General features: G+C 44.3%; 2 protein-coding genes across 2 annotated transcripts in view; both read left to right on the forward strand.

Moving 5' to 3' along the window:
* The window catches only part of LOC142564910 (uncharacterized), a 133,836-nt gene that overhangs the window by 62,974 nt on the left and 44,271 nt on the right, over window positions 1-26,591 (forward strand). The gene's annotated exons all lie outside the window — the stretch shown is intronic.
* LOC142563397 (uncharacterized) lies at window positions 1,595-5,775 on the forward strand. The gene is made up of 3 exons (XM_075673952.1): window positions 1,595-2,053; window positions 4,577-4,784; window positions 5,384-5,775. The coding sequence occupies exons 1-3, from the start codon at window positions 1,595-1,597 to the stop codon at window positions 5,773-5,775; spliced, it is 1,059 nt and encodes a 352-aa protein (XP_075530067.1).

A 26,591-nucleotide genomic window follows, 5' to 3' on the forward strand; every position in this document is an offset into this window, starting at 1 on the left:
GTGGCGCGGTGTGCAAGCAGTGTGAAATACACGATTTTCGGCGGCAGGAGAATACCATTCGCTCTACACGCCGGATTCCTCAGTGTGTACGTGCCATAACAGCTGTGTTATATGTAGATGTTCTAAAATCGTGTGTCGTACTTCCTGCTGTCACCTGGCTAGCGTTCTCTTCTATTGAGACCAGAACAGCGTAACTGTTGTACACAGAGACTCGCTTAATCCAAGAATCTTGAGGGCCCCTTGCTGGTGGCAGGTCGAGCTTTCTTAGTGTTCTTCAATTTGCTGTGGCACGTGGTGGATGTGATGTCATGATCATTTGTTTGGCACAGGCCGCGTCAAAACTATGCTGACGTTTCAGGCGCCATGGTGTCGTCCTTGGGTGGGTACGGGCAGGATACATTCAAGTGTCCATCTTTGTACCAAGAACAGCAGTATACAACGGAATGCTTGAAAGGACGCGGGCGAAGTACGCAGCCTCAGTAGAGAACACGTTCAGATGGGGAATTAGGATATTGAAGCGTTTTTAGGCACCTACCATAGCGGCTATGCAGTGAGCAACCCGACCTTGTGCGTGGAACGCCACAGTTCCTGCAGGAGCATTTCAGATCCTTCGTCGTGGACAACGCCATTAACTGCATAGCGCCTTAATTCAGTACTATAGGCGAGGTGCACCGGTACTAGAAAGGCACATTGTTCTGGGACTTGTATCTGTTGCAGTTCTTGGAGCTTGTAAACTAGCGCCAGAGGGGACACCCATACTGAGCCCGTACATTTAGGTTTGCGTAGAGCGAAACCTTGAGGAAACTGGAAGTCTCGACGCAGGCGTTGAAATCCGGTTGAATGATACGGTTGGGCAGAGAAGAGAGGTCGTATGTACAAGGAGACTTTTTAACCCCTCCGTGCGACGTTGTCGTTTGAGACACCGGAGACACATGTCTCGTTCGTACGTGCAGGCCTTGTGATGAGCGAGGTCGTTTTGGCGCTGTTGAAGCTACGTTTAAATCTAATTGAAGTCAGAGCCTTCCGTCATTCCCTAGGCCGAGGTGTACGCCGCGACCGCAGAGCTGCAGTGCGCCATGCTGGTGATATCCATCTTGCTTCCCTCCCACTTGAAAACGAGACGCTCCTGGCATGGATGGCGGTTGCATCGGTAATAGAGAGGTTTAGCTTGTCCGGAAAGCCGCCCCGTGGGCGTATTACCGGATTCCCGGTTAGCGTTTTACCGGGTTGCCGGATGAAAGCGAGCAATCGAGTTTTAGCAGGCTTTCCGTACGCCCGCACGCCCCCAACGCCCGCGTAGCTACGTTCCTAGCTCAGATTTACTGCCAAAAACTGACACTCAATGACCCATGCTAGTCGTGTTTTTTTTTCTTTATGAAGTAAGTAATTTGCTTGCTTTATTATTTGAACGAAGCAATAAACAAACATTTGTCTTGCGTTTGCTACGCGCCAAAGTAGCCAACATGAAGCCAAGACAAGCCTGAGCCACGTCTGGACGCTGATCGCTAATTTGTGACTTACGCAGGCTATAAGCAAGCACTCTCAGTAATTTGCCTTTGAATTGTGCGCACAATTGTGTCTGCGTTCATCAGCGATGCCGTATAGCGTGCTTCACGACGAACTGCTGCTGCGATCTCTGCACTGGGATGAATTAGAAGATGTGCACTTGCTCCCAGTGGAACCACGGCGGGATCTTCGGAATCATGGCCTGCTTAATTTGGATGCCATGGACAGCACGTTGTTCTACCGGTCGTTCAGGTTCGAGAAATCGGATCTGGACGATCTTCTGACCGGCCTCCTGATTCCAGAAGAGGTAGAGAGTGCTCAACGGGTTCGAGTTCCAGGCCGCGAGGCACTGTGCATGACGCTGCGGCGTCTCGCCTGTCCGAGCCTCTTGTGTGATCTTGAGGTGTTCTTCAGCCGCCACAGTTCGGTGATATCGAGTGTGGTGTCTAAAGTTTTATCTCACATTGAATACTACTTTGGACACCTCCTAGCGGACCTCACGGAGCACAGGTGGCTCAACCTACAAAACCTGAAGCTGTTTTCCCAGGTAAGAGCACGCTTTCAGCAGAAGTGTAAAATACACATCCATCCTGTTCCCCCACCCCCACTTTCCTTTGTGCGTACTTTTTCTTTTCATTTAAGCGAAACCACCTTTGCTCTTCCTTCGACATTCCCGCGGGGATAGCCGAGAGCGTGCAGACTACACATGAGCAGCAGGCTAGAGGGGCAAAGGCGACGCCAGGAAGCATGCCCTGTTTGGGGTCTCTTCAGTTAAAAGGGGAAAAAATGCATGTTCAGTTAAGCCAGCGACGCATTTTTTTTTACTCTCTGAAAACGGGTAACGAAACGACCTAATCAACAACATTGGAAAATGCAACGCGGTAGCTTCTCGAAGCAAGCAACTCGGGGACATATGGCTGAAGGCTTTAGGGTTTGACGAATTCGCTGTCGACGAGCAGAAGTATGCCTGCATACATCGCGAGACGACTTCGTCGTGCCAGTGCACAATGCGGCTTGTCCACATGCCATATAGAACTAGAAAAATTACAGCTTCATAAGGTATGCCATTTTCTTTCTCAGAAGGAACCTGATAGCTTATAGATGTAAAGGAAAGCCTTGTTCTAAATTTCGCTGTAGTAATCCCAAAGAACATTGCACTACAGCTTTTGCCTCCATACAGGATTTAACCAGCCGTATGAGACCGCTGCAGGTGAACAGTGTGTGTCTTACGCTTGTCCTGTCACCGTTGCTAACACGTGTCGTACTATGGCGCGAACAGGCACACCACGTAATCAGTGTGGTCCTCACTTTCAACTATGTAGTAATGAAATGAGTGAACAGCCTCTTTGCTCTTTGCTCATGGCAGTTTGCAAGGCGAAACTACAAATGTATGAATGCTTCAAAGCAAGTGAATGTGGGTGTTATCTGGAGGTGCTTTATGGAATTTCAGAATTCGACGCAGCTCTCATTTCATCGGAAATGAGAGCTGTGAGAGTATTAATTTTAAGATGTGCACTGGGCAGTGCTAACTTAATGGACGGCAAGGAAATTGTATTTAAGGAAAGCCGAAATGTCCTGGCTGCCGAATTTTATGGACGAGGCCATTGGTGTAAACATTGTGCGCTGACACTTGAACATGCCTTTGCCTAAATTCAGAGCTAGTGGTGGTAACGATCATTGTTTTCACAAAGGGTACTTAAATGCTAGACCTCACACAGTATGTTCCATACTTTTCCATTACACAGCCCTTGCTCACAACCAGACCGTGACATCAAGGTGACACTAATGTGCAAGGTGCAGTCCAGCACACAAACAGTTGTGCCACGATGCAGTGCGCTGTGTGAGGTGGTGACAGTACACAACTTCCCACTGAATAAAAATTGTGCAGGACAAACCGTAATAAAACATCTCACTGTGTATTCTTTGTACTGCGTAGACAAACACATTTTGCACCCAAGATAATGGTTAATATCATTTCAACACTGTCATACTTCACAAAACTGTGAACATAAAAATTCGGCACTAATTAATGGTCAGGCAGTGCCAGAATTAAAGGAAGCTTTGCTTCAACTGATTGCCATAGCATGTGGGATATGCATGCTTTTTCACCTATGTTGTGTGCTTGTATGGGTTTGTGTTTAAGAGAGCGAGGGAGAACCTTGCTTTATTCTGTTGTGGTGCTAGAGTTTTAAGTCATGTCAAAAGTGCAGGCAGTGAGGTATGCTTGTTGCATCTTGAACAGCAGTGCTGGGTGAGCAATGAAGTCTAATCCATGCTGTAAGGCATATGTACACTCTTTAGGTGTGTGCACATGACAAGGAATGTAGTCACGAGCGCTCTCAGCTAATGTACCTTCATGTTGCGCTTGTGCACACCGGTCAAAGCATCCTCCGGGGAGAAACCGGTACATTGCACGAGCAAAAAGAAGAATGAAAGGAAATGGTCTTGTTGCCATGGTAACTGGTACACAGTCCGCTCTCTTATCACGCACAGGACCAACGTGGCTATTTCTGCCTGGTCAGTGGCAGGGTGGTATTCATTACTTGTGGAAAACAAAATAGTCAGCCAAGAAGATATTCACGTGTTTAAATGCAACAAACTTTTAGTTGTGAGTCAGCGCTCGTGTTTGTCTATTCTTCATCCGTGTTTTTTAGTGCACGCTGTGTGTAATAGTTATGAAGAAGTGTGTCGTTTCATTACCTTCTAAAATAGTTCTTTTTGTACTTCGCACGTAACCATGTGCAGATGACGAAGATTTGGCAAAAGAACAGTCAAGTAAATTTGTTTGTTGCACACAAGTGCATGCATGAAACGACGCCACAACAGCGGACATTTCTACTATACAAGAATTGCCACCTCCGACGTGACACACGTACAGTCAGAGATACATCTTCTGGCACGATTTCGAAACAGGGACATAATTAGCTCTTCCTGCAAGGCACGATGTCCACACCTAAAGAGTGTATCATACACTGTAGTCTAATCCTATTATGATCTTTTTCTCAATACGTTAAGAGTTTCTTGCTATAGATAGCTGTTTACCGCTGTTTCTTTTTTCTTTTTTTATCAGGCCATTCACAGGAAAGGCGCTCCACTGAAGAACTGCTGGGGTTTCGTTGATGGCACAGCGCGACGAATTTGCAGGCCATCAGTTGGACAGCAGGATCACTTCTCTGGCCACAAACGGCATCACGTGCAAAAATATCAAGCCGTTATGTGCCCCAATGGCTTGATTTGCCAAATGGATGGACCATTTCATGGTCGGCGCCACGATGCTGGTGCGTGAGGTTGCCTCTAAATTGCTTCTCTAATGCGCCATGGCGATTAGCTTCAATAACTCAAATACCTAATCTAGTATGGCAATATTCAATGTTATAATTGCTACCAAGCTGCCTATGCATGTCCTGCCCTGGCGTGTTCCATATTTTCAGAACCACTTTACACTTACAGGACGACTTCCACCAAATATCAAACTATACATGTTTGTGTTGTTTGATTTTCTTGCTTACTTAGGTATTTCTGACCGAGAATTAATGAGGTCGTGAACCACCCCTCGCGCATTGTGAAAAAAACACATTCAGTGGATAGCATACACTCCTCTGAACATTTCAGCTAAATTTTTCAGTCATGGACGACGCATGAAGTTCACAAGGTTGCAAGGTTACCTTTTTCACAAACAAATTGTTTTCGAACAGAGGCCTTCCGCTCACCCATTTCAAAGCTACCAGCACCTTGCATGCTTAATGGTGAAAATGTATACCCTAATAAGGTCCCTTAACTTTTCTTTAGCTCACGCACTGCTTCTGTTTGTACAAAACAAGTGCATTTGCATGAGTCTTTTTCTTCTACTCTCACAAGATCTGTAGCTTTGTTTTAGGAATTTTGAAGAAGACGGCCCTCTACAGGAACCTGGAGAAAGTCGCCCAAGGCCATGAATATGTCATCTATGGCGACCCAGCCTATCCACTCCGGCCCCTGCTCCTTAAGCCTTTTGGAGGTGCATCATTGCAGCCCTACGAGGCTCATTTCAACAAGCGCATGAGCACTGTGCGGCAGGCTGTGGAATGGGGGTTTGGCAACGTGGCAGCGGACTTCGCATTCGTTGATTTCCACGAAAATCAAAGAATGACTCAGCAGAGGGTGGGGCGAATGTATAAAGTTGCAACACTGCTGTCCAAATGCCGTACTTACATGTATGGCAGTCAAGTGTCTACATACTTTGGCATTGCACCACCCTCTTTCAGAGGATATCTGGTACCTTCCGAATAAGTTGCCCGAGATAGTGTATTGCAGGTTCTATTGCGCAACATTTTGACGGCACACACAGAAGAGAAACACACTACAGAGCGCTACTTGCACCTGTTGTTTTATTCCCTTGTCAATGGAATAAATGGGGCAAGATACTGGGGGGAGGTGGAGTAGCGACTAAAAACAGATAAACAAAAAAATTTTACAAACATGGCCATCTACCAATGCGAAGCCGGCTTTGTCATGTCATAATTTTTTCTGCAGTCAACATCCCAATAAAGGAACCAGGATACAAAATTTCAGATTAGCGCGTGAGGAAATCTATTTCCTTAGCACTAAGGGAGGCTGATGGCATGCTCACGCGCATACTTCCCAAACGCACAATCTCAGCAGCTTTGATTATCTCTTGCGTCATTTGGCTGCCATCTTTGCTCACAATCTTGCATTTCTTAAAGAATGGCCGACATCCGCAGTCTCTACAATGTACCCCAAGGTGTCTGGCGACTGCTTTTGAAAGAAAGATTAAAAGAGCATGATTATAACTTTTCAAAAGCAGTCGCCAGACACCTTGGGATACTTTGTAGAGACTGCGGATGTCGGCCATTCTTTAAGAAATGCAAGATTGTGAGCAAAGATGGCAGCCAAATGACGCAAGAGATAATCAAAGCTGCTGAGATTGTGCGTTTGGGAAGTATGTGCGTGAGCATGCCATCAGCCTCCCTTAGCGCAAAGGAAATAGATTTCCTCACGCGCTAATCTGAGATTTTGTATACTGGTGCCTTTATTGGGATGTTGACTGCAGAAAAAATCACATGACAAAGCCGGCTTGGCATTGGTAGATGGCCATGTTTGTAAAATTTTTTTGTTTATTTGTTTTTAGTCGCTACCCCACCTCCCCCCAGTATCTTGCCCCATTTATTCCATTGACAAGGGAATAAAACAATAGTTACAAGTAGCGCTCTGTAGTGTGTGTCATCCTTTGCGCTGATAGTCTGTTTGCTTTATGTGGAGCGGTCCTGCAAAGTCTAGTCTAGTTAACACCTTGAGTCATAGAGAGCTAAGACAGGTTGTGAAGTCAAGGCTTTCTTAATTTGTTGAAAAGCCTGCTTTTGAGTGGCATCCCAAATGAAATGCGAGTTGGATTTATGCAAGCGCTCCATCAGCGGGTGTGCGGTGTCACAGAAGTTTGGAATGAACCAATACGAAGTCGGTCCTCCTCTGGAAGTGCTTGAGCTCTATCATTTCATGTCATTTTAGCGATGGCTTCTATGTCCACGGAGTTGTTGCGCCGTCTGTGATCGCTCCCAGGAAGCTTGTACTTTCCGGAGATGTACTTAAAGGGACACTAAAGGTTACCAGAAAGTCAAGTTAAAGTGGTAGAGCAATGTTCTAGAACGTCTAAGGCATCACTATAATGGCGAACAGAGCTTTAGTAACCGAGAAATTGAGGTAAATGCATGACACGATTCGAGACCCCCAGCGACATTCCGGTACTAGCCCGATGACGAAAGCACTCCTCATAATTTGTGTTACTAATACTCAACTACTCGTATTAAAAATATTTCATTCGATTATAAGACGGAAGAAAATGCTACTTGTCTACGTCTATTCGATTCTAAGAAAAAATAACATTTTGACGCCCTTCAGTAGTATGGGTGGTCGAAAGGTTTCGTTTTCGCTCGACTCTGCGCCGCGCACGCTTTGGAGTTCCAGTAGTTTCGTTATCGCGTCGTGCTGTGCGGGTTCTGCTGGCTCGCGAAACTTTCATTTGGAACAAGCAGCGAGAATGCCACATCCATGTGATGTCGTGGGAAGCCCTCGTTGCTTTCCCGCTCCGGAGAGCCGGTGTCGAGGCCGCCGTCGTAGTACGCAACGACGCTGGCAGCGCGAGCCCTCAGCAGCAGGTCGCGCTCGTCTGTGCTCAAATCGCTGAAGTTGAGCCCAGCATCGCGAGACAATCTGTCGTTGTCAGGGTCCATTGCGACGAGCGTCGAACTTTGCGTCATAGAATGAAGTACCAGCTTATGGTCGCGCGTTTCTCCTTCCGCCAGCCGCCATACTCCCGCTTTCGCTCTGCTGTCGGCTCTGTCTTGGCTCTGTTTCTGGCCGCGCGTTTGCGTTTTGCGCAGAAAAGCCGTAGCACCGTCTGTGGACGCCGTTCTACTCACCGACGGCACAACGTCACTGAGAGACCATGATGTCAGTACTCCTCGATCGGAGGGCGGGCGACTTGAACGGCGCTAGAGGTACGCGGACGCTTCAGAACGTATTTTCTCTTAAAAAAAGTTTCTCCTTGGCACGAAACAAGCGTTTCGAGGTTTCTGAGATGGTATTTCAACAGTCCACGTTGGCTTAATACTAACCTTTAGTGTCCCTTTAATTGCAGATGATGAAGCATGCGTGATGATCAGCATACAGTGGTCAAACGTCCCTTTTTGCAGCACTTTTGATGCTGGACTCTTATTTGGGGTGTGTTCCTTGTCTACCGCACCAGTGACAGGAATGCTTTGTCTGAGGTTGCTCAACTGTGTTGCGTTTCCTGTCGACACGTCGCGTTGGGCGAGTTGTATGCAAAGATCGATGGTTTCCGATGAGCCGGCAGCATGAATGTGCGGTTGCTGCTTAAGGACTTCCTCAAACTGCTTGCCGCAAAGTACTGCTTTCTTCAATGTGAGGTCTTGTCCAAGCTGTAGTTGTGTCACGTTGCGTTAGCATTTTAACCAGCTTACTAAGGCAAGTGAGAGCTGTATCACAGTTATCTCTGAATAAATGCTTGCCCTCTTCCCACAGTAGCGTGACAATACATTTGCCATTAGATTTTCTGTTAGTCTCGTCAAATCGCTCTAGAGACTTGTAAGTGATTGAGTCGCTTTGCTGAGCGCTACCCATTGCCTTGAGTCAGTCACCAAAAGGGCTGCAAAATCTGTAACATTTTGTGATCAGAAAGACTTGCCACTTACAGTGCACAGACCATCAAGTTCGTATTGCGTTCGATGAATGCTTTGCTTTGACTTGGTCCTTGGAGTGTCCATCCTATGATGGAATTTACTGCGACTAATCCTTAGATATCTGTGCTCCATTCAAGTTCTCCAGTCAATACCTTCCAGAGATGTTCTCACCCGATGACCAAACAAAGTCCGGATTTGGCATTTGCTTCAAAGAAACGCCGCTAATCTGCAAGAAATTTGCCTTTAAATCTTACTTGTCCCACAAAGTTGTTGTCGATGGATGGTGCAGAAATGTAGCGGCATATGGCACCATGATTGCTTGCACTGTGAAGACTTGGGCATTGTACTAGTTATGCAAAGCAACTTTCACGATTCTACGCCTTTCAGTGCCTGATGGAGTGCTGAAACGCACGGACCTGTGTTGAAAGTGATTCTTGTCTCACCAACAAGCTTTGGTCGTAACCTTATTGCGAGACTAAGTGAGCTTTACATGACAAGATCTTGACTGGTGAACTCGTGACATACATCTGAAGCAACAATTGTCCTAATCTAGCTGTTCCTTTTTCTCAGCCAGAGAGAGCTTAGCATCACAGGTTCGTGTGGAATGGTTCTTTGATTAGCAGAAGAAATGCACTTCTCACCTAAGGCACATTATGCAAAACTGGTGCTGTGGTCTCGTGACTTTTCGATGTATGTACACCTTCCGAACGCACGCCGCTTATGTGAAGCACTTCACCTGGCTTTCTAATTCTACCCTGGTAAAGTTGAGCAGCTCTTTCAACTTGGCCGCTACCATTTGTCCCGAAACATTTCCCAGAGGGTCCGCAATGCTAAATCCCCTTAGCGCCTCTCTGCACTTCTCTTGCACAAGATCAAGTACATGTTACATGACAAGGCGTTCCGCATGACGTCTGCCAGCATTCCCGAAAAACTAAGGGCTGGTAGGTTCGATGCAGTAAGGCAATGAATATGCAGTTACGTGGCATCATACAACTTCTGGAGACCTTGCATCGTGTTCCCGACATGACATGCGGAAAGTTTCTTGGGTTGACAAGTGACACTGTTCAGTCTTCTTTTGGTCACCGAACCTTTACGTAAGAAACTCGACGGCATCCGCCTAACATTCTGTGGTCAGTAAACCAGCAATCGACGCTGCTGCCTTATCTACAAGGCAATTCCTCAAGTAGTGGAACTTGGTCTTGTGCAATAGTGTCGCACTGCGTTGGGCAGTTTTCTTCAGACTGTTCCCAAAATTCTGCTAATTGGTGAATGTCTCCTCTAAAAATCGGAATGCTAAGCTTGAGCAGTCATAATCCTAAATGCGACAATGCCATGTTAATTGCGGCCAGATAACGTTGAGCAGAAACTGCACTGCGGGTCGCATTCAAGTCGTTCCAAAGTGGTGGTCTGGCAGAGCAATTCGGCCAGCATACCATGACCCGATTGTCATAATCTGCTGCAGTGCTGTATTCTGCCTCAAGCTCGTCGTCAGGAACGTGCCCTTGAATACTGGCATTAAGACTTGAATTTCAAGATTGCTGCAACTCAGGCAGTCAAGAATACGTGTGAGATTGGCAATGTCAGTGTTGCAGCTGTTGAGCAGCACTTGGACCCCCCTTGCAGCTGCTTGCTGTTCTGGGCATGTCAAGCTGCCCGCTTGTTCTTTAGATGGTCCATCAGTGAAATTCCTTGGTGATGCTTGGGAGTGTTCGTCGGTCTCTTGATCCTCTCACCCACAGCGTGAAGTGGTCGAGTGTAAGGTCGCTTGAATCGTGTGAAGGAACGTATTGTCGTGCATGGGGTATTCGGCCGCGAAAATATAAAGAAACTGAGCTGACACAAGAAGTCAGACACCGAGCCATTTTCCCTTGCATTTACAACGCCCTTTCAATATTTACCCATGTGTTTAGTCGGTGCACAATTATTCTTTTTCTACAAAAATAGAACAGTGATATTATTAGAGAGGTTTAGCTTGTCTGGTATTCGGGTAAACGCAGGTGGACGGCGTGTTGGCGAGGAGGCGGAAACAGGAGTGGCCTACATGATGTAGCCACCTGGTAGCGTAGAGCTCGAACAGACGAAAATGGTTAATATTTCAGCAACCAAGTGTATTTTACATTGTTGCGGGTGTAAATTTTTGGCAGCAACACGGTTATGCCAGTGCCCAAAATTTACACCAGCAGCAAAGTGGAATACACTTGGTTAAGGCAATATTAGCTGTTTTGTCTGTTTGAGCTCTGCACTGTCCAGGCCGCTCACGTTTACGCCTCCGCCCCAACGCCCACCTGGATTTACCCAAATACCGGGCAAGCTAAAGCTCTCTATTCTCGTATTGTGCGAACTTTTTCTTTTGCGACTCAAATTTATAAAATTCCTAGCTTCCACATTGAATTTAACACCACAGCAGTAAATTGCGCACACATAAACAAGGAACGTGTTTCGTTCCCCACTTTCGAATTAGTTGCAAATTTCAGTCACTACAACATAATATTCCTTTATTCTGACTGGGTATGATCACACAATAGTTTTCACAAATGAATGACTGCTGCAGTATATTTGTAAATTTGAAAACGTAACGTGCCTGCCATTGTTGCATTGCTCGCATGTTAAATGACGCAACTTTCCTTTATTGACCCTTTTCATGGCAGTCCCGTGGCCGCTGCCATGTTTTTATCATGTGGCGACGCATCCATTGCTTGCCTCAACTGCGCCCATTGCCTCCGCGTTTACAGTGGGTGTGTATGACGCTGGTGTGGCTTAGCAAACCTCTTTTTTGGAAGGTGTCGTAGATGGTAACTGGGTGGATCACACGAAGCTTTGACTCCAGTTTCGGAGAACATGCAAAAGTGCTTTGGAAGTTGATTATGCTATGTCCAAACAGCGTATATGGTGCTTGTTTTAAAAGCAAGGCTAAATACATATTCCAAGCTATCCAAACTTTCCGTTCATGAATTGAATCAGGATTAGTGTTTTGCTCTTCGTTCTTTATATGGCAAATTTTTGAAGCAGTGGCTTGTCACATTTCTGACTCAAATTTCCTTGGTGTGGTCCACCATCTGATTATTTCTTGCTAAACATTTGTGGGTGTGCTCACTTGCGACAAATTTGTTCTTGCTGCGCGCGAGGCTTGAAACGTGGCCGTTTTGTACATTGTAATATCTTGTAGCAAACGTGTCTTATTGCTAGCAGCTCGCTTACTCTTGTGGACCCTCACAAAGCATTCGGCTTCGACCATTCGTGTGGTATAATTACAGTCCCTTATTTATTGTGCGTATATGGCATGCATATTAAAGTGTGTGCCCATTCACTTATTAACACGTTGGCACTAGAGTGGGTGTAAGATTGTGTGCCAGTTGGGTTAGATATTTGTAGATACTGTGCAGGAACGTACTATGACACGAAGCGGCGCTACTCTCTTTGTCTATGTTTAACGAGCGATACTGACTCTTGCCGTCATCCCGGGGCTGAAGCACTTTCTTTGAAGGTTAACGATACAACGCTGGTGGATGAGCAAATTTCTGTATCCTCGAAGAAAGCCGTACATCTTGAAGTGCCGGTAACATGTGCGGACAATTGCAGAAACAGTCCACTAATTTTGCTGCAAAGATTCATTCCATTCCTTAGTATGCCAGCCACCACTTTTGCAGCCAACTACTGTACGTCTTCAATCCACATGATTGGAGCACAGTGCACTAGCGAAAACTCAGTTCTATTTCCAACAGCTGATTGTACAGAAGCAAGGTGGAAGCGGTAATGGTTTCATATTCGTGTGCTGTCACTGAGGAGACGTGCGGTGCGCCATCTCATTTCTCTACAACAAACTGCTCCATGAAAAGTGTCAATACGTTCGTTTACCATACATATTGTGACATGCTGACGAAGATGATGATGTCAGCTTGGTCGGAAGACGATGCTCTGGACTTCGCGCGCTGTCTACCGTCTTGTCAGCCGCTACGATTATCGTAAATATCCTGTAAATATACGTCTGACTACTTTTAACCTCGTAACAATATGTACAATTTTTTCTTTGTTGTTTGTGTATGATGTACTTCGGCATGTATAGCAAGAGACCCTTTGCGTATTATGTTTTTTGTGTTACTCTGTTTGCTGTGTGGCTTTTCTTTGGACGTTTGTGTTGCGCATTGCCTGTGTTTCTGGACCTAGTGAAGCTGCTAAAAAGCAGCTTTTAGTCCAGAAACCTTTGTCTCAAATGAAAATAAAGCTAAATTGAATTTAGGTGAATGAATGTCGGCAAGTTACTGAAACATTCATAATCTGCAACACAAAAGTAGCAAGAAAGTTCTGAATGCCGTATGTTGCTTGTATTGTGTCCACAGAAATTGATTATAATTAAGGTTCACAGACGTGTTACCACAGAGAAGGCTGCATAGTAACATGTTAATCTGCAGAGGAAAATATAACGACTGATTCCAACATGACTTTCGCTAATGAGCTACTTCGTTTGTGCCCCACATGTTGGTAACATCTGTGACATGCAAGGACTACAAGTTAGAGTGTTTTACATTTAGTTGTACAAACTGAAAATAAAGGGAAAAACCAGAGAACAAGAGATGGACTTCGCATATCATGAAAACTAAGCCTCCTGGCAACATGGCAGCAGGACAACGGACAAGAATACTCGGAGAAATATTTTAATAGAGATGTAATTAACAGTGAAAATATTGCACTTCAAACTGCAATGCAGTGTACACTTCACTGCCCTGCCTTCTAAAGAATTGTACCATGATTTGCATGGACAAAGCACTGGACACATGGCACAATAAACAATTCTTAAATAAACAGAACTAGAATAACAGTTGATGAACATGAAATTGACCATAAAATGTGACTATTCATTCTCATGGCTTGAAAAAATCACAGCAAAGATATTGTACTTCAACCTGTGCAACGCATTGTGCACTTAACTGCCATAATATTCTAACGCAGTGCACCATGATCTGCGTGAACTGAGATTACAAAAAGAGAGGGAAAAAATAAGCAGGGAATGAAAAATTGATGCATCGTGCAATGCGAAGACTAAGCATCCTCAACACGTGAGCAAAGAACTGAACACTTGCGATGACTCATAAATAATCTTTAAATAAGCAGAATTACAATAGCGTGGTCGACGAAGAACACGTGAATTAAACAAAATGTGGCTATTGATTCTCATGGCTTGAAAACATCCCAGCAATGATATTGTACCTCAACCTGTGCAAGGTAGTGTACACTTTGCTGCCCTGTCCACGCATTCTGAAAGTGTGCATCATGATCTGTATAAATTGAGACTCAGAAAAAAAAGTGAACAAGAAATTGGGGCATCGTGCATTCTGAGGACTAGGCATCCTCAACAACACGTGAGCATCCAACAAATTCATTTCGAAATTTATTTTCTATGAAAACCGCCAAAAGCTACGGTATACTAAGGCACTAAAGAGATAAGAAGGCAGAAAAACAGCGCTTGTTTTGTGCTGCTAAGCTGAGAGCCTTGTCTAATGCGTGGCAGTGATATTATACTGCAGAGAATTCCTGCCTGATTGGCCTGCGCAATGATAAGCACAAAGTTTTCGACTGCGATTTGACAAAATTGTTAAATGATAAACCGAGGAAATTTTGGAAGGTCGTCAACCCTATTGAATCACGTTGTCACTCTAACGAATTCGGAGAAACCACTGGAGATCTCGAATGTGATAACACCTTTAACATCGTTTTTAGCACATATTTGCCTACGCCACCGGCCAGAACTCCGTCTACTATGCCTGCTATCACAATATTTCATGATGGAAATTTATCTTTGTTACATAACACTAAGCTTTCTTCATCGACAAGCGCCATTGATAATAATTCCAAGCTGTTAAAGGACACCAGACATACCATTACTACATATCTGTGTATTTTCTTTTATCATTCACTCTCTGTAGGTCACATGCCAAACGATTGGAAAGTGCAGTAGGTCGATCCTATCTTCTAATCTGGCAAAAGAAGATTGCCCACTAAAGTACTGCCCTATATCATTAGAAGTTAAAAAGGCCTTTGCAAGACATAAAACAGGGAAAAGCAGCAGAAGATGGACTACCAGTCGATTTATTCAACGATAAAGGAGACATAATGCTTGAAAAACTAGCGGCCCTTTATCTGACTGTCTATGGACTTCAAGAGCCCCAGAGAACTGAAAGAATGGCAATATTATACTAATCCACAAAACAAGACATTAAAGAATTTAAAAATTATATGCCCATTAGCTTACTTCCAGTATTTCGTAATCGCTAAGATAATCTCCAATTGAATAAGGGCAACACTGGACTTCAGTCAACCAAGGGAACAGGCAGGTTCCATGAAAGGATACTCTACATTGGATCGTATCCATGCCATCAATCAGGTTAAATCCGCAGAGCACAATCAGCTTCTCTATATGGCTTTCATAGATTAAGAAAAGGCGTTTGATCCCATAGAGATACCAGCAGTCATAGAGGCATTACGTAATAAAGGAGTACAGACCGCTTATGTAAATATCTTGGAAAACATCTACCGAAATTTCACAGCTACCTTATCCTACACAAGTAGGAAGATACCTATAAAGAGTGGGGTCACACAAGGAGACACAATCTCTACATTGCTATTTTCTGCGTGCTTGGAAGAAGTATTCAAGCTATTAAACTAGGAAGGCTTAGAAGCAAGGATCTATGGTAAATATCTCAGCAACCTTCGATTTGCAGATGACATTGTCCCGTTCAGCAACACTGGGGACGAGTTATAAGAAATGATTTAGGACCTCAACAGAGAAAGTATAAGAGTGGGGCTGAAGATTAATATGCAGAAGACAAAGATGATCATAAATAGTTGGGCAACGGAACAAGAGTTCAGGATCGCCAGTCAGCCTCTCGAGTCTGTGAAGGAGTATGGTCACCTAGGTCAATTACTCAGGGCACACTGATCATGAGAAGGAAATTCATAGAAGAATAAAAATGGGCTGCAGCGCATTCAGCACGCATTGTCAGATACTGACTAGAAGCTTACCATTATCATTAAAAAGAAAGGTGTACAATCAGTGCATTCTGCCAGTGCTGACATATGAGGCAGAAACTTGAGACTGACAAAGAAGCTCAAAAACAAGTTAAGGACCGCACAAAGAGCTATGGAATGAAGAATGTTAGGTGTAACGTTAAGAGACAGGAAGAGAGCAAACGGGTAGCCAATACTCTAATTGGCATTAAAAGAAAAAATGGAGCTGGGCAGGCCATATAATAATAATAAACGGGTAGCCAATACTCTAATTGGCATTAAGAGAAACAATGGAGCTGGGCAGGCCATATAATGAGTTGATTAGGTAATCAGTGGACCATTAGGGTTACAGAATGGGCACCAAGAGAAAGAAAGCGCAGCCGAGGCCGGCAGAAGACTATGTGGGGTGATGAAAAGAAATTCGCAGGTGATAGCTGGAATCTATTGGCACAGGACAGGGGTCATTGGAGATCACAGGAAGAAGCCTTTGTCCTGTATTGGACATCAAATAGGCTGATTGATGGTGGTGATTGTCATTAAGTGTCCCGTGCAAAATCATTCAGCATGTCATTTACTCTCATATCGTGGCATTTCTCGATAAAAATACTTTTCATTCATCCCAGCGTGGCTTTCAAAAGGGGTTTCTTATGCGAGACAACTGTCCATTTTCTTTCATGATTTGCATGTTAACTTTGACACCAACATACAAACTGATGCCATTTTCTTAGATTATGCAAAAGTGTCTGACAAAGTGGCGCATCAACAATTTCTATTAAAACTAAACCAGTTAAAGCAGTGCACAATGATCTGTACGAACTGACTAACAAAAGAAAAAGAAAACAAATATTGAATAAAAATTGGGGCATCGTGCATTCTGAAGACAAGGCATCCTCTATGAGTGAGCAAAACATTGAACACTTATGGCAACTTAATAAATCATCGCTAAATAAGTAGAATTAGTGTGGCTGATGAGGAACACATGAATGAAACACAAAACCCGAGCATTCATTCTCATGGCTTAAAAACTTCACAGCAAAGATACACCTCAACTTGTGCAAGGTAGTGTACCCTTCACTATCCCATCAGAGCATGCTAAAACAGTGCGCGTAATGTGAAAACACTGTGTACTTAAATTTAGGTACACATTAAAAAATCCCAGGGGGTGCAAATTTACGGAGTCCCACACTACGGCGTGCCTCACTATCAAATATTGGTTCTGGTACGTAAAACCCCCTAATTTAATTGTTTTAAAATAGTGCACCATGATCTGTATGTACCGAGATTAAGAAACGAAAGAAAAAGAGCAGTGAACAAGAAATGGGAGCATCATGCATGTGAACTGAGAGTAAGAAAAGAGAGGAAAAAAGAGCACTGAACAAGAAACTGGAGCATCAGGTACAATTAACACTATTTTTGGAGCTTTTCCGTTAAAGCTTTGATCAGCTCCAGCTGGGCAGTCTGGTACACTTGGCTGCTCCGCCGTTCCTCAAGAAGTGCGGCCAGCTCAGTTTTTCGCAGCTCAAGCTCCTGCTCCCTCAGCCTCACGTTGTCGTCATGCTGGCGGATGTGGAGCTGCATCTTGTCGTCGTGCTGGCGTATCTGGAGGGCCAGTCTCTCCCGGTCAAGTTCATGACCGAGCATGCGCATCTGCATTTCTTGGTCTGACCGGGCCTCCAGATACGCCAGGGTGGCTTCATTATGCCCTCGTGTGCCTGCACAAATCAAGCAAGGAACATAAGAAATGTTATGAAGCGTTTCTGAACTTCATGCTTTGAAGCACAAGCAGTGCTTTTTTGAAGGCGACAAACGCAGCATTGAGTACAAGGACACACACGTGTGTCTTGTACTCAGGGACACTACAGTAAAAGCTCATTAATGCGACACCCGTTAATTTGGAAATTTGGGTGATTCGGATGGCTCTATTGGTCCCGGCCAAAGTGCATGGCAGTGTATGGGCCCAAACCTTCGTTAATTTGTCAGAATTCGGCCCCACACCGCTTAATTCAGACAAATGCTGACGGTTGCCGCTACACGAAAGTGTGGTAAAACAGCGCAGCGTCGCCGAATGTCACTGTCTTCTTTCTTTGCTCCACTGCGCCTTCGATGCCATTTTTCCTTGTGTTGTCGAGTCGGCATCATCTCTTCTTGCGGAGTTGTCTCTTTTCGTTTTGACCATGTTTTGCATGCCACCACCATCCTGTGCTACGGTGATGGCAACGCCGGCAAAGCGGGAGAAGTACGAAGCCAACAACTTGGCGACTAAGGTGGAAATTTTGCAGGCTTTGAAGAATGGCGAATTGCGACAGCACATGATGACCAAGTACAACGTGAAGCAGAGCACGTTGGGAACATACGTGAAAATGAACAGATTCTTCAGGCATCAAGAAAGCGGTTGCGAACCGCAGCTTATCCCCAGCTCAAAGAAGCTTTGCTCCAGTAGGTTACTGACTGCTGCAACGTGCATCTGTCAGTCTGGGAGGCCCTAACTGTCAGTCTGGGCCTGCAGAGAACGCTACAATGGATTTTCATAATAGCCGACGTGAAATTGGCCATTCTCAGGGAGGATTTTCTGCGCCACTTCGCACTGTTAGTCGACGTGCATAACCGGAAGTTACAGGACCCTGTGTCACAAAGCGATGTAAAAGGCAAGCCTTCAAGACATACGCTGCTCAGCCCTATGCTGATCAAGCCAGCAGGCCCTCTTCGTTTCACTTCCATACTGAGCCAATTTTCTGACCAGACACAACAGCGCCAAGTGGGATCCCCAGTAATACACGACGTGTTTCACCACATCACCACTACTGGACCACCGGTTTACGCTCGACTATGTCGATTGTCGCCCGAGAAACTGGTGGTGGCACGACAGGAATTCGACCATATGTTGGAGTTGGGTGTCATCCAACCATCTTCCAGTCCTTGGGCATCTCCCCTTCACATGGTTCCTAAGCAATCATCCGGTGACTGGCGTCCTTGCTGGTATTATCGAGCACTGAACAGTGTCACAATGCCCGACAGGTACCCCGTGCCACATATTCACGACATACTGGCACCTGCACAACAGATGCATTGATGCCTCGTGTACAGTTCGTTAAGGGGTCAACGTGCAACATTGTTGAAGGTACCATTAAAAACAAATAAATGGCCGTATCGAAAAAAATAATAGAACAGCCTGATCTGGGTGTACAAACCCCCACCACCCTCCTTCTGTCGCATGCTAAATACAACACCCCTTTCTGAATGCATCAGAAGCCACAACGGGCCAGTAAGCACTGTTTAGCTCACCCAAAAATGTAAAGTAGAAGTTTTAGCGTGGTTGCAGAACGTGAAACGCAGAAACGCTTATTGAAACCATGTATTACAATCGGCCACTAGGCCAATTTTTATGAAATTAGTTGCACTTGAGAGAAAAAAAGTCTAGCGACTGTTGGAAGCGAAACTATGATTTAAGGCCTGAATCTTTTTCTTTTCGAGAACTTCGTAAGTTTGCAAAAAAATAAAAGCACGAAGTTTACAACTTTGTAGCTCTGCACCAAGAACAGATGCGCAGTTCTGTAAGCTACGCCCATTACAGCACTCAAAACAAATTCGACATCAATTTATATTGTGCGTGGATTTGCTACACTGTTTATAAGAGTATTGCGAAAGTCCTACTCACATGTTAGTGGTCTATTTCAGAACCATGCGTACCATGTCAACTATGTCCGCTTTAAATGTAGAGTTAGATGCAATTCACGGAGTCATATTATTTTTCCTTACTGTGCTACATCGCTGCAAACTTCACAGTAACCTTTTCAGAAAATTTTGGATTTTAAGCTATTTTTATTTTTAAAATTGACAGCGTAAATAAAAAATTTAGTAACAACAGTCATTAGATTTATCCTTTTTCTTTGAGATGCAACAAAGTTAATCAAATTCGGTGCAATGGTTGCTAATAAAAATGATATCTCATTTTCTGTGGATTTAGATTGAAGCTCCTGAGCTAAACCTTCCTCTTAAGGTCGCAAAAGTTAACTACGTGATAATTCTATGTTCCTTGCTTGCTGCATGGCTCGGTCCTCCTCTCCTTCCCAATTTTTTTTGGCGACAGCTCCTTGCACAGCATGCAGAAAATCAAACAGTCATGTCATGGAACTGGCCCAATCCTCAATCCATTCACACTAATTTTCAGAATTGTCCACTCATACATGAATAACACTTCACACTTGCTACAATGAAAGCAAAAGAAAGCACCACGCAGTTCGCACCCGGTGTAACACTGCAGAACCACAAGCTCGACCATGGTCGGAATATGCAACTATCTGCAAACAAGTGCCGAACTGCGCAATTCACGAGCCTATGCTATGCGCCAATCCAACTGACGAGTTTGCAGTGGCCACCGGAACCGAAGACTGTGGTAACAACAGTGCGCAAAACATACATGAGCGTAACACGAAGCACTCCACTGCATTCCACTGCACCCTACTGCCAGACTTGGTCAGTAAGGCAGACAAGCGCTTGTGACACCAGGTTCTTTGAGAAGAAAGTTATTTACGTCTCAGTAGTGTCCTTCGTACTCGAGGGGTCGCTTGTATAGGGGCAGCAGGTGGCAATGGTCTGTTGCTGCTGCTGCTGTTGCCATGCACGGTCCCATGGCAGGTGCCCATTGCATTTGCAGGAAGCTCTTAAAATGCAAAATTTAATATTGCCTGAGTGTGCATTTAGGAATTCTGTAACATCAGGCAGTACTGGCACTAACTGCAGTAAAGCAGTGCTGAAAATTGGCTTTTCACTTGAATTTCAGACATGCAGTATTCACTGGACTAATGCAGCTTTGCTGAATTGTACATACTACAAACAGTATGACAATATAGGTGTGACAATACTTTTATACGCAAGGGGACAGATATATGACATACACCAATAGTGTGTTTAAAAACTACCATCATTACCAATGTGGCCTCACTTGATGATTATTATTTATGCAAGTGCTGACAGAAAGCATTCGGAATGTGTTAAGTAGGCAGTTGGCAGCATCCAATCAGTTATATTATTGAAGCATAAAATACTGGCCTTACTATTACTGGCTGCACTGCTAGTACCACAATGCATACAGCGTGTCTGTGGTGCCAGAGGGAAATGAATGAATGAATGTGTAGTTTTTATTGGCACAAGGGCCAGGTATGGCCAAAGAGTGCCATGCCAGTGTTAGTGATTTCGCAGTGGAGTGATACAATCTATTAAGTTGATGTGACGTGGCTGTAAAGGGGCCTAAAAAATAGTCGCTCTAAAGGCTGTAAAATCTACATGTAGTAAGGTTATGGCGATGGCTAACGACGTGTACTATCAGCCTTAAACTACATTACGAAAATGATGATATACAAAGCATGTCAGAATCAAAGACTGGCCACAGCACTATGGCCTCACCAGAGCCCTTGAGACACAAGGTCCTGGAGGCATGTGTTATGCAATGCTGCTATCACAGCGGCATCCTCTGAAGAGAGGGAGCGCTACGAATGTATGGGACTAATAACATGTAGGACAACATCATTGAAGAAACTGAGGACTGCTTTGGCGTTAAAATGCGGTACTTTGCCAAGAAACATAGCCGGGTGAAGCGGGATACAATACCGCTATGCCAGAGGAAAATGTTTATTTCTCTCAGCTTCGGCTTCCCGACCCTCAAGTAAGATGTGGAGGACGGTCACCCTCTCCCAGCATCTACAACAGGTTGAAGGTTCATTTCTAGAAAGTATAACATTTATGGGGGGGGGGGGGAGTCCCAAATGTGGGTCCTATTCTGAGATGACAGAATAGGAAATCTGTTCGAATAGGAAATCTGTTTTTGTTGCAGAGGGCCAAGAACTTAATTGTGGCTTTATCACCTGCAGTTTATTATTTGTTTCTATGTTCCACATGCATTGCCAGTGGTTTCGCAGTTTCCTTCGTAAGAAAGGCTTCGGATCTGTGACAGGGACAGCAGCGGTAGGATTAACAGCATGTGATGCACTTGATGTGGCCATCTGGTCCGCCAGAATGTTACCCTTGGTTCCCCTATGGCTGGGTACACAGCATATAATGATATGATGGTTAGCAAGATAAGCTTTACACAGCTCGGAATAGAGCTAAATAAGTACGGGATTTTTATGCTTACAGATTGACAAGGCTTTCACGACACTTAGGGAGTCTGTATACACAACTGCTTGTATATACATACAAGCAGTTGTATATACAGTATATATATACTATATATACCTTATGGATGGTGCAAGAGGGAGTGAAACGAATAAGATAGTTACCTTGCAATGGCAAACTGGCGTCATTACCACCTGTCCCCACTGGTGACCTCTGTGTGGGGTTTTCGCGTGCGAAGTCACTGGGACTTGCCGGCTGCCCTTGAGGTGTAAAAAAATGGAGTATAAGATTTGCACATGAATCAGGTCATTGACAAATCTGCAGAGTACAATCAAAATCTCTATGTGGCTTCCATAGATTCAGGAATATAATCGATGTTATTTGTTTCTATTGTTTAGTGTTTTAAAATTTTAATGTTATCTGCATGTTTAAGGGTCTAAAAAAAATTGTTCCCCGATACTTCAGAAGTCCTAAATCTGCCACTCACATCAGCAGTTTTATGTTACTGACTGACAGCTAATAATTGCAGTGTCTGGCAATATTTTCTCATTTATGCAGGACTACCGTATTTATTTCAATATAGGTCACCCTTTATTTTCTGGAATGGTATGCAAAATGACCTATTGCCTCATACTCATTGCAAAAAATTTTGATCTTCATTCGTGAAAAAGCTAACAATATTTATGAGCTAATGGAGTTCCTTCGACGCGCAGGCCATAAAGTCAGTCTGGAGATTATCCAGACTAGCTTCAAGAAATACTGCTATCCAACGAACTCGGAACACAGTATGAGCAAATGCACTGTTCTGGGGAAATCAGCAATGTAGGGGAAGTTTCATGAAAGGAAAGAATTGTGTTATCCATCTGAAAGTAGCCTACAGCGACTAGGAAACCCCCCCCTCCTTTTTTTTTCTTTAAAGAAAGCTGCACAGTTCCAAGAAAATTCATCCTGGCCTTGGGATTCAATCTTGGACAAATGCCTTTCCAGGAGAGTTCCTCCACCGACTGAGCTAACCAGAAGACAAGATGAGGAAGAATTAATTGACAATTCAAAGCACCAGGATACTGATAGAGTAAATGAGTTCCGCAGTAACCCACGAAGTGGCGCCTATTATATGAGCACATTAACAATGTCTTCCTCAAGACAACAGGTAACAGATTACTTGAAGAATCGAGTACAAGCGGCACTATTTTACTGAGCTTTCATCATATGCACTGAGAATAAGGTACTTTTACATACGACAACATGGCTCAGGCGATGCAGGCCACCCACTTGAGGCCCACCTGCCTGGGTCGTCAGGCTCCTCTTCTCGCTCTGGTACGAACACGTGCACGTCACTGTTCTCCCCTACAGATAGAAAAGAGCACAAAATTTCATGACATTTAAAACAAAACCAGTAGCTTTGCTAACACTTAGGGCAGGTTCCTTGTACTGGTTCCCAACAGTTCAATCATAGGGAGGCACGCGTGGTGAAATGTTTGCCTAAAGAATTTGTGGGAGAAAACTGCACTTTCAAGAGGAAGCAGCAGCACAGTTCTACATAATTTACACATTTTAAAACGCGGTCCCATAAAAATTGCAGGCTTGAGGCATTTAGATTACGGTAATTACAGTAATTACTTTGCTCTCATGATTCATAACTGCAGCTGCACGGCTAAATAAAATGAACATGGTATGCATAATTGAATGCAAGCTTTCAGGAAGCCACATAGCGACCAATCTTAGGTGTGAAATGAATAATGATAGCAATGCATATGGTATGGCACAAGGGCATGCAGCATTGTATTTAGCAATCTAGTTGAGTGCTAACATCTCAACTCATGCACGTCGCACCCCCCCTCCCCCCAAAGAAGAATAAAAGAAAAAGTGAAGTATTAAGTCTCCTACCACAATCAGTAGACGAGGCAGCGAAGCACTCCATGGCAGCTGTCTTGCGGGTGCTGGGCTGGCGCTGCTTTGCCCCTGCGGCGCTCGCAGCAGCGCAGACAGGCCTACCCTTATTAGTGCCGCGGTGGCTCCGCACCGCTGATCTTGGTGGTCGGTAGCTGTACTTACGTGCCAGGTCTGCTACCTGCTGTAGCAGCCTGTGCACCACCTCGTAATCTTCCTCCGTCCCTGATCTAGAAAAGCAAACAGGCGCATTTAGAAAATTTGGCCGAAACGTGTTAGCTTAGGATATCGACGAGTAATAAACGTCTGGAACACTTACTTTTTCCTGTTTTTTATGTCGTCCCGCAAGAACTGCGCCAGGAGGAGGTCCAGCCGTTCTCTCACGCTGCGGAGATTGCAAACCACTTGCGTGAGTTCGCTAAGTTTCTCGGTGATCTTCACCCACATCGTGGGATCGTCGAATGGGTTATGTGTTAGCATTTCTTGTAATATAATAATATCATCGCTTGGCATAAATCGCCTACGCGAACGAACGACAGGAGGGACAGCCATTTTGTAGTTCTTTGTTTTGTTTTTTGGGCTTGTCTTGACTCGGCTTATTTGGTCGTCGGTGTAGACGCGGTAATCTGGCCACCTGGGTCGGAGCGGACGGTACCGGGATCCGGCAATCCGGTAACGCAATAGGGTATCCGGTAAAGTCATGCGCATGCGCAGTTCGCAACCGGTAAAACGCCCCAACGCTAACGGGGCGGCTTTCCGGACAAGCTAAACCTCTCTAATGCTGCGCACCCTCGACATAGCGAACGGCGACACAAGAGACGGAACCAGCACAAGATTATGTGATGGATGCCTCCGCTGGATGGGGTAGGTGGGGGCAGTCTTTTAATTATCTCCATGTATATATTCATAATCATAAATCTTATTAGCCATATATAGTCATAAGGCATTCTCATATGAACGAGCATAAGAGCTCATGTGTACCAGTGAAGTGCATCGTGTCAGGTTTTAGATGGACAGATTCTCGAGAGTAGCCCTAGAGTGGATACGCTTTACGACGGTGTTGACTCGTAGATAAAGTGTCTGCGAAGAAACGCTGAAAGCCCGCCTTGGTGAATTAAACCCTTGTAACACGAGTGGCCTGAACCGCGCTTTAGACAACCGTGGTTATTGCAAAACAAGGTTGAACCATTAAACTGCTTAGCGTCAGTTGATAAAATGCATTACCAGTCGCGACGGCCGCATTCCTCAGTTTTTGAAATACCAAATCGCTCGTGCACTGCACACGTTTCGCACGTTAAAATATACTGCGAAATAATCTCCGTCACTATACGGAGGATTACCGTCATTATACAGACGAACTTCAAGTAAAAATACGGAAAATATGTCGTATTTAAGAAATACGCCAAAATATGCCGGAATACGTGGGAAAATACACGGAAATACTGCCCGTTTTAATTTTTACGGATATTTCACTCTAATAATACAGTAGGCTACGTTGGTTTTCACGAAACAGACTGAATTGCGTATTTTTGTTGTGCTAACATCTGTATTCTTACGAGGAAAACTATACAGGCTGTCTGAAACAGCGCTCGTACTGATGAAGTTTCATCTAACAATATTTTAGTGAGCACACAGACTGTAGGCAGTGCTAAGATACGTACAGAATGTGAGGGCCAGCGTTCTGCGAAATGCTGCAATAACAGATCGTATAAATATATATACGCATCGTCTATACAAGTCGTAGTTTGCCACGCATACGTGCCTTGTAATTCTGATCGTATTCGCAAATATGTACGCGTGTTTGCAATTTTCTCCAATTCATTTTTCTGCGTTAAGGTGCTGCTCAGGCACAATACGCAAACAGCATCGAGGGTAATAACAAGGATGAGTTCTTTCACCAGCGAATAGGACGTCCACAGTAAATTTTGCCTTCTAGCCATGTTTACAGCGGACAGATATATTTCACAGGCCAGTAGTTACTCGAAAACCGCAATGGGAAAGGCTAGCCAACGAGGAAAGAGCACTCCAATTCGAAAATTTGGGTAATGCGACTAAATGTTTTTTTTAATTAGTGAAAACATACCTAAGTTGTCAACATTGAGATAGGGTCATGTAACGTGTGTGTATGTGTGCTCCTAGGCCAGGCAGTCACAAATATAAAGTCATGAGATGTGTTTCGTGAAGCTGTTCACAACCTCTGCCGAAACTGAAACAACAGTTCATGTTGGCGCGTATTGTTGTACGTTTTCAAACAGTGTTAATAAACCAGCAAGTGTTCGGTATTCGTCGACTGATTAAAGTGACATATGGAGCATGGACTCAAGCGTACGACAAGCTTTTAGTATTACGTTTTGTAACACTACACCTGAGTGTCACACGAGCATATGGTCATAAAGAGGATTTTCAAGAATGGGACAAGGTTTGAGCAGAAAATAGCTATTACACAAAAAAGCAACTACCAAATATCAAAATAATTTCACACGGGGCAGCTGTGTTTTGCGGGATAATTCAGGATTCATGATCTATACTGGGACTGGCAATTTCGGAACACGTAAACTACATAGGCGAAACAAGCATTTCTCATCGGCTACAATATTTTTCAATTAGATAGCGCACAAACTTTAAACTGCATGAAAATGTGGGAATCAAGAAAGTTCTGGTTTGAAGAAAACATATTAACCTTACTGCATCAAGCATAATTGGCGTAGGAAACGTTAAATTTGTAAAAAGGCACACAAATTTTATCAAGACAGCTACTGCTGAAGGGAGTATTGACTGAATTCTTCTCGAAACGCCAAAACATTCTCTTCTCTAAATCCACAGTACCACGTATCAGCGAAATAACTTAAATGTGTTTTTATTTGAGGAAACCTAGACAAATTTAAA

This window comes from Dermacentor variabilis, chromosome 11, assembly GCF_050947875.1.
Source record: "Dermacentor variabilis isolate Ectoservices chromosome 11, ASM5094787v1, whole genome shotgun sequence".
NCBI lineage: Eukaryota > Metazoa > Arthropoda > Arachnida > Ixodida > Ixodidae > Dermacentor > Dermacentor variabilis.